This window comes from Bicyclus anynana, chromosome 26 (assembly GCF_947172395.1).
Source record: "Bicyclus anynana chromosome 26, ilBicAnyn1.1, whole genome shotgun sequence".
NCBI classification, from domain to species: Eukaryota; Metazoa; Arthropoda; class Insecta; order Lepidoptera; family Nymphalidae; genus Bicyclus; species Bicyclus anynana.
The window spans coordinates 3,901,572-3,910,248 of NC_069108.1; the positions used below are offsets into that span (position 1 = coordinate 3,901,572).

Below are 8,677 nucleotides of genomic sequence, written 5' to 3' on the forward strand. Positions count from 1 at the left end.
TTTGATGTAGCTAAAGCTTTCGATCGTGTCTGGCACGAAGGCTTGATATACAAACTAAACCGTTCCGGCGTACCAAACAAAATGGTCCGCTTGCTACACAGCTTTCTGTCCAACCGCACCTTCAGGTACCGTATAGACGGTACGCTCTCATCCCCCAGACGGATTCGCGCGGGAGTCCCTCAGGGCTCCGTGCTCTCCCCGCTTCTATATTCGCTCTACACGTGCGACATTCCCACCGATCACCCGGGCGTTCACGTCGCACAGTTCGCGGACGACACCGCACTGTACGCGACGGCCGTAGACCCGCGCTCCATCAGAGCCCGCCTGCAGAAGGCGGTCAACGTCATAGGGACTTGGTTCCGCCTTTGGCGGATAGAAGTCAACCCAGAGAAGAGCGCAGCTGTGCTCTTCACTGGCAAACCGTTTTGCCAGAACAAACTAAAAGAAGTCTCACTCTACGGAGCTCCCATCCCCTGGCAACGTACTGCCAAATACCTAGGCGTGACCTTCGATAACCGCATGAGCTTCTCCATGCACATTAGGAAAGCTAGGAAAAAGGCTGCATACGTGATGCACCGCCTCTATTCGATGATCAACGTAAAAAGTAAATTGTCCCTCCGCTCAAAGCTAACGCTTTATAAGACTACGATCCGTCCGATCCTAACATACGCTAGTGTAGTGTTCGCCCACCGTCCCAAAGCGACCCTTAAGCCGCTTCAAACTCTACAAAATCGATTCCTACGGCAAATCACGGGCGCGCCGTGGTTTGTACGTAATAACGACCTCCATAGAGACTTAGAACTACCTTCAATAGCTAATCACATGAAACAGCTCTCTCAAAACTATTTTGATAGAGCTGCCATCCATCCCAACCCACTAGTGGTTGAGGCTTGCAACTATACTCCCAACCTTAACGCTAACTCCAAGCAGAGACGTCCCAAAAACGTCCTTTACGATCCTGACGATGACATGACAACCGACAATGCTCCCCAGGCAACACAATCACAAGCTACACAGCGTCTTCGCCGGCGAAGACGAGGCCCCCGATATCTAACGTCACCCGGACGTGGGTTTTCTAACTCACGATCTCGGGGGCGTCCGGACTGATTCACTCAGGTCACGGTTAAACCCTCCCGAATGGCCCTCTAAGCCGAGGCCCGAGTCTCATAGGAGACGCCCTTGGAGAGCTGTTCCGTCCTCTGTTTTTATTTCAGCCTTCGTGCACAGGCGATGCTTCCGCGCTCGCCCACCCCCCTACCGGTGACGTCGTAGTGGTTCCACACGGAGCTAAACGGCATTTACTCAACAGGAAAAAAAAAAAAAAAGCGGCTTAGATTGTACTGTGTTGGTATTCGGCCAGTGAACAGTGTGCGTTGTTTTCGAATTCGAAGTAAACACTCTACGCAGACATCATGACCGGCCGCGGCAAAGGTGGAAAGGGATTGGGAAAAGGTGGTGCCAAGCGTCACAGGAAAGTGTTGCGTGATAACATCCAGGGTATCACGAAACCGGCCATCCGTCGTCTGGCTCGCAGGGGTGGCGTGAAACGTATATCCGGTCTGATATACGAGGAGACCCGCGGTGTGCTCAAAGTGTTCCTCGAGAATGTGATCCGCGACGCCGTCACATACACCGAGCACGCCAAGAGGAAGACCGTCACCGCCATGGACGTGGTCTACGCCCTGAAGCGCCAGGGACGCACGCTCTACGGTTTCGGTGGTTAAGACCACTAGAAGAAACCGAGAGCTAGTCTCGCCTGATTTAAATAAAAAAAATCAGTATAAAAAAGGCCCTTTTCAGGGCCGCATACGTTTCCGCATTGCCCACTACTAATCATTATTACTTATTATATGAATATTATCACAAAATATAATCTCATCAATAATAATAATAATAAAACAACGCTAACGGCTAAGCCTACAGAGTACAGACAATAGACATAGAGGTAGACTATACCGGTACATTATACATAAAATGTTTTAACTGAGCACTTCTCACTTTGAAGTTTGTACCTATAACGTACAGACAATTTGCTTGTCAACTTGCTTGCTACCTACCTACCTACCTACCTACCTAAGTAAATGAGTAGGTACTTACCTATCTACTTTGACACCATGAAGTAGGTAGGTATTAATATTATTGTAAGTAGAAGTACATACCATAAGTACTAAATCTACAGTTACTGTACTACATATTACATAGGTACATTATATTTATTGGGCGCAGTACGTACGCAGCAGGTAGGTACAATTTCTAGCGACAGATATCGGTGTGTTTATCTGTTCGAGTGTGTGGAAGGTTGTAATTATAAATAAGTAAATAAGTTTAATATCAAGTCAAGTCAAGTGATATTCGGAGTGTATGATTCGGGGCTCTCTGGTATTATGAAACGCCGTCCGTCCGTAACTCTGAGCTCCGCTGGCGAGCGCGCGCCCCTTCGCGCCGACTTACGCTACAGTCGATATTACAATATGCGCATGTTATTGGTGCTCTCGATGGTAACGTGTCTGTTATACGATTACAATTTACTATTACATAGTTATATCTCAATCGAATCAATCAGATCACACCGGCGAGAGACCTCTGAAGACCATCCGTACACGCCGAAAGATCGGGTCGTGTTTTACGAGCCTCCACTTCGATCGGCTCAAAGTTTATCAAAATAAGGCACAGCGTTAAGGCGAGTCATCATATCGGTAAAGTGGGACCTTAGCTTTCGATTTGGCGACACGTGCAACGCTCTATGCGATGTTTTATATAAAAAAATAAGTTTTAAACGGGACCCGAGGTACGCGAGTAGCGGTGTATCGAAATTAAACATCGATCGCACCCCGTGCACGCAGAGTACACGCGATTGAATCGTACAGTAACGCGGACACGCTCAAGACGAAACCGTACTGAGGTCAGAAATGTGGAAAAATATCAATGAGTATATATAATTTTGATTTAAAACGATGCATGCTAGTGAAAAGTTCGAAGAGTTCGTACGGGAAAATGTTTAGCGACATCGCGGCTCTCCTTACGGTATAGCTCCGACCCTTACTGCCAACAGCGACCTCTGTACTGACTTTACGAATTTTGTTTTGATCACATTGAATTTGACGTCTGTGTTTGTTTGTGTTGTGCGTGAACTGTGAAATTAAAAAAAAAAAAATCATAAAGAAAATGTCCGACACAGCAGTGGCAAACGAGGCACCGGCGCCGGCGACTCCGGCGAAGAAACCGAAGGCGTCCGCAGGAGCAGGCGGCGCCGCGGCCAAGAAGCCGAAGGCGAAGCCCACCCACCCCAAGACGTCCGAGATGGTGAACAGCGCCATCAAGGAGCTCAAGGAGAGGAGCGGCTCTTCGCTGCAGGCGATCAAGAAATACATCGCCGCCCAGTACAAGGTAGACGCCGAGAAGATGGCACCGTTCATCAGAAAGTATCTGAAGAGCGCCGTCGAGTCCGGCGCGCTCATCCAGACCAAGGGCAAGGGCGCGTCCGGCTCGTTCAAGCTGGAGTCGAAGTCGTCCGCGTCCAAGAAGCCCGCCGGCGGCAAGGGCGCGGCCGCGTCCGCGGCGTCCGCCCGCTCCAAGAAGGCCGCCTCGTCGCCGGCCGCCGCCAGCGGCAGGGGCGGCAAGAAGGCCGCCTCCGCCGCCGCGGCCGCCTCCTCGCCGAGCAAGGCGAAAGCCGCCGCCGCGTCCGCCAGGGACAAGAAGGCCGCCGCCGCGGCCAAGAGGAAGAAGCCCGCCGCCAAGAAGTCCTCCGCCGCAGCCGCCGCCGCGTCCGCGTCCCCGGCCAAGGCGAAAGGCGCCGTCTCCAAGGCGAAGAAGACCGCCAAGCCGCCGACGAAGAAACCAAAAGCGCCCAAACCTAAGAAAGCCGCACCGAAGGCGAAGCCCGCCGCCAAGAAGGCCTCCGCCGCGAAGAAATAGAGCCACCGCGCGCCAGCCTGCCGCGCGAAGCCCGTCGCCGTCCGTCGCCCGCCGCGGAGCGGAGCGGAGCGGTGTCCGCCCGCCCGCCCGTTCGGTGGTCCTGTACGGTCGAGTCGAGTCGAGTCGTTTCGAAAACCCGTGCGGCTTCACAACCGCAACAATAAAAAGCCCTTTTCAGGGCTAACATATTATCTCTCTCTTTATAGTATCTAACCAACCGATGCGACGATTATTGTTTTGTTTTATTTTCATCCTCAACCTCAACATAAACATTAACATGACACGCCACTGCCTATTACCTACCTACCTACCTACCTACCTACCTACCTTGTTCTATCGCCTACCACGAGCGGACTAATAGAATTCACTCACTGCACATTCTAATGCCACTGCTACGTACGAACGTATCATACTCATACACAGTGGTGTGCACTAGAAAGTACTGCATACCCCGAGAGTTGTCTTCTTAGTGCTCATTAAATACATATTTTTCCACTTTGCTCAATTTTATTACTAGTGCATACCCTGATCGACAACCTTATGCACGCCACTGCTCATAACTATACCTATACCTACCAACCTAACTAACTAACCGACTAACCAACGTGCATGATATGCACTCACTAGTATCTCTATCTACTCTACTCTACTGTACTGTACTGTACTACACCACACTGCACTCGTATGCACCACCGAGACACGGACCGCAGTTGCACCGCACCTACAACAAAACAAACCGATAGATCTTAACAAACTGATCTATCGTCATCATTCTCTCCTCTCTTCCTTGATCCACTTCCATCCAGAAATACCCGAACCCGATCCCGACTCACGAATCGCTCACTGACCACTGACCACCACTACTACTACTGTCACCCTCATCATCTCTGCATCTCATTATAAGATAAACAAACAAACAAAAGACACTAACAATATAATAATAATTATTTATTATGCACTTCGCCTCTCATTGTTCGCGTCCCCCTCCCTCCCCCCGGACTCGCCCCGTCTCGCTTCAGGCCATTCGCTGTCGGCTCGCGACGATCCCCACCGTTCCGATAACCGAGCACGGTATATATATTCAAGCCGACATCTGATTATTTTTACTATTTACCAGTATCTTCGCCGCTCGCGTACACACGCGCGCGCGCTACTTTTTCATACCAGTTCGTAAAAGTTCTACTCTAACACCATGTCCGGCCGTGGAAAAGGCGGTAAAGTCAAGGGAAAGGTCAAGTCCCGTTCCAACCGCGCCGGTCTGCAGTTCCCCGTGGGCCGTATACACAGACTGCTGAGGAAGGGCAACTACGCCGAGCGCGTCGGCGCCGGGGCGCCCGTCTACCTCGCCGCCGTGATGGAGTACCTGGCCGCTGAAGTTCTCGAGTTGGCAGGAAACGCGGCACGCGACAACAAGAAGACCAGGATCATACCGAGGCATCTCCAACTGGCGATCCGCAACGACGAGGAGCTGAACAAACTCCTCTCCGGTGTGACCATCGCACAGGGCGGCGTGCTGCCGAACATCCAAGCGGTACTGTTGCCCAAGAAGACAGAGAAGAAGGCCTAAGAGGTCGTTCGCAAGCAAGTTCGTGTGTTCGTTCACACTCGCTCATTAAGAAAAGGCCCTTTTCAGGGCCACAAAATTGTTCCAATGTTTTAATGAACCAAGTAAACTTAACTAACCTAACCAAGTAAACTAACGTAACTGACGGCCCATGCCCCATTACATTACACTACACTACACTACGCTTGTACATTGGGGTTTGGTAATATGGAGTTTGTACACATCACGCCGCCTATCCAATGCGGGTTGGCGGGCTACTCAATGCTTTACACACCACTGTGTGTAGTTCGCTTGTCTTGTATTAGAGGTGTGAGTATCGTTTCTGTCTGAAAAAAAAATGGTAAACCATGTCAGGATTGTTGTTGTTGAATAAGTTATCGTCGTCATTACATGCAGTGGTCGTCGTTTCGATATTAAAGCATATATAATACCTATAGTATAATACCTACCTACATAAAAAAAAAAAAAAAAAAAGAATTAAAAAAAAAATAGAATCCGTTCATAATTTGCATTACATTATATTATTATCTTGCCTACAATTAATGGGCAGTAGTGATAATTTTTTTTTTTTTTTTTCCCCTATCTACAATAATAATAATAATAATATTAATTAAGAAATTAACTAATTGATCGATCGATTGATTGCTTGATGGACGGACATAATTAACGATAAAAATTATTATACGCTGTGGTGGGGAGGGGCGGGGGGGGGGGGGGGGGGGGATGTGGATGGCGCGCGCGTCCCTGCGTCCCCCAGCCCGCACCGAAAGGTACTGCGATTGGGCGACGGCGAGGCAACGTTCACCGCGGCCGCGGCACGCGTGCGCCGGCCGAAGTGACAAAACTCGGGGGCTCGTATAATATCGCATCACTTTTCTCGCTAACTGACTACGAGACAGTCGCGCTCGCAGTACTACAGTATTCAAGTGTGTTTTTAATCGTTCGTTGCGTGCAACATGCCACCCAAGACTAGCGGTAAGGCCGCCAAGAAATCCGGCAAGGCGCAAAAGAACATCTCCAAGTCCGACAAAAAGAAGAAGAAGCACAAGAGGAAGGAGAGCTACGCCATCTACATCTACAAAGTGCTCAAGCAGGTCCACCCAGACACCGGCATCTCCAGCAAGGCCATGTCCATCATGAACTCCTTCGTGAACGACATATTCGAACGCATCGCCGCCGAAGCTTCTCGTCTGGCCCACTACAACAAGAGGTCGACTATAACCTCCAGGGAGGTGCAGACGTCCGTGAGGCTGTTGCTGCCCGGGGAGCTGGCCAAGCACGCAGTCAGCGAAGGCACAAAGGCCGTCACCAAGTACACCAGTTCTAAGTGAGGACCCGGTGTGGACGTTGTCTAGTCTCGTCGCTTCGCTACAATTGATAAAATTGATAATAAAAGGCCCTTTTCAGGGCCACAAAAACATTCCTTCATATAATATTAGTAATAGTCGTTATTTTTATTACCTTGTACTGAGTGCACTGCACGGGAGTTATAGATACATATAGATATATACATATACATACAGGCAGGCAGGTAGGTAGGTAGGTAGGTAGGTAGGTAAGTACATCATGAAGTGCATACGTCTCAATGATATTAATGAATGAATGGGCTGTAAACAAAACAAAAGAAAACAATACATCGATGCGTAATTATTATTTAGAACTTACTTAACAATATAATTTTTATGACGTAGGTTGTAAACCAACCTGTGAAATACTTGCCGGGGATTAAGATAATGTAAAAAAGAAGTATAATGATAGTTGGTAGTTAACAATAGTTAGTTAATTGATTGGCCGAATCAGTGTATTGTTCGTCTTATGATGGTAATAATAGCAATAGTTTTTTTTTTTTTTTTTTCTTTATTTTTTTTTTTTTGCGTGATCGTGAGAGGTTCTGGATTCGGTTCGATTTATTTAATTTGTTTTATTTTATTACTAGTGTAGTGGGTAGGTACATTATTCCCCCCCCCCCCCCCCCAAAAAAAAATTAAATAATAATTTTTATAAATCAACTAAAATAAACCAGCCGAGAGAAGGTCGTGCCGCGTCTCGCTCCCGCGTGAGCGCGTCTCTGTCTTGCGCCCCACACCTCTCCCCCCCGTCTGTTCATACCATTCTACAAAACTCGAAAATACGAGCCGCGTTTATCATTCATTCCCCGTACGTTGAACGACGCGCGCGCTCATATCGTTCGAATTCTATTTTGGTTTTTCCTAAAGTTCCGTTTAGAGGAGGCATCATGGCTCGTACGAAGCAGACCGCTCGCAAGTCAACCGGTGGTAAAGCACCGCGCAAGCAGCTGGCCACGAAGGCGGCCCGCAAGAGCGCCCCGGCCACCGGCGGCGTCAAGAAACCTCATCGCTACAGGCCCGGCACCGTGGCCCTCCGTGAGATCCGTCGCTACCAGAAGAGCACCGAGCTCCTGATCCGCAAGCTGCCGTTCCAGCGGCTGGTGCGCGAGATCGCGCAGGACTTCAAGACCGACCTCCGCTTCCAGAGCTCCGCCGTGATGGCGCTGCAGGAGGCCAGCGAGGCTTACCTAGTGGGGCTCTTCGAAGACACCAACCTGTGCGCGATCCACGCCAAGCGCGTCACCATTATGCCGAAGGACATTCAGCTCGCGCGCAGGATCAGAGGCGAACGCGCCTAAGATGCGCCTCGCATCATAGTGCCGTTACCGGTGCGATCAAACATTGATCGAAAAAAAAAAGGCCCTTTTCAGGGCCGCAAATATTTCTATTGAATCACTTAATCACCTACTATTATTATTAAACTCTAACCTACTTGCTGTCTATAATGATATAATATGATATCATCGCCGCATATATAGTATTATCGTTATGATTATTATTGAAAATCTATCTACCTATGTATCCTAATAATGAAATTGGGTAACTATCAGTACATACATATGGGCCAGTACACAAAACAACAAGACAAAAGTGACACTCGAACACATACTTGCCCACAAGACAAGCACACATAAGTACATACGTTCACGTAGTACACAATTTTTAGATAATTATTATTATAATGCTTACCCTAGTTAAAAACCGTGTGCACGCCACTGAACGTACACTACATACATACATACATACATACATACATACATACATCATCTCGAAAAAAAAAAAAAAAAAAAAAAAAAAAAACAATAATAATAATAATAATAATAGCATTGATTTTTTTTTTTTTTTAAGT

At 48.4% G+C, this 8,677-nt stretch overlaps 3 protein-coding genes across 3 annotated transcripts; all 3 read left to right on the forward strand.

Annotated features, from left to right (window-relative positions):
* The first annotated feature begins 3,053 nt into the window (after positions 1-3,053).
* Positions 3,054-4,147, forward strand: LOC112049472 (histone H1B-like). Its single transcript, XM_052889467.1, has one exon. The coding sequence runs from the start codon at positions 3,166-3,168 to the stop codon at positions 3,913-3,915; it is 750 nt and encodes a 249-aa protein (XP_052745427.1). The 5' UTR covers positions 3,054-3,165; the 3' UTR covers positions 3,916-4,147.
* An 852-nt stretch (positions 4,148-4,999) lies between these two features.
* LOC112050938 (histone H2A) lies at positions 5,000-5,558 on the forward strand. The gene has a single exon (XM_052889474.1). The coding sequence runs from the start codon at positions 5,108-5,110 to the stop codon at positions 5,480-5,482; it is 375 nt and encodes a 124-aa protein (XP_052745434.1). The 5' UTR covers positions 5,000-5,107; the 3' UTR covers positions 5,483-5,558.
* A 776-nt stretch (positions 5,559-6,334) lies between these two features.
* On the forward strand, positions 6,335-6,917 carry LOC112050939 (histone H2B). Its single transcript, XM_052889472.1, has one exon. The coding sequence runs from the start codon at positions 6,436-6,438 to the stop codon at positions 6,808-6,810; it is 375 nt and encodes a 124-aa protein (XP_052745432.1). The 5' UTR covers positions 6,335-6,435; the 3' UTR covers positions 6,811-6,917.
* The last annotated feature ends 1,760 nt before the right edge of the window (positions 6,918-8,677 follow it).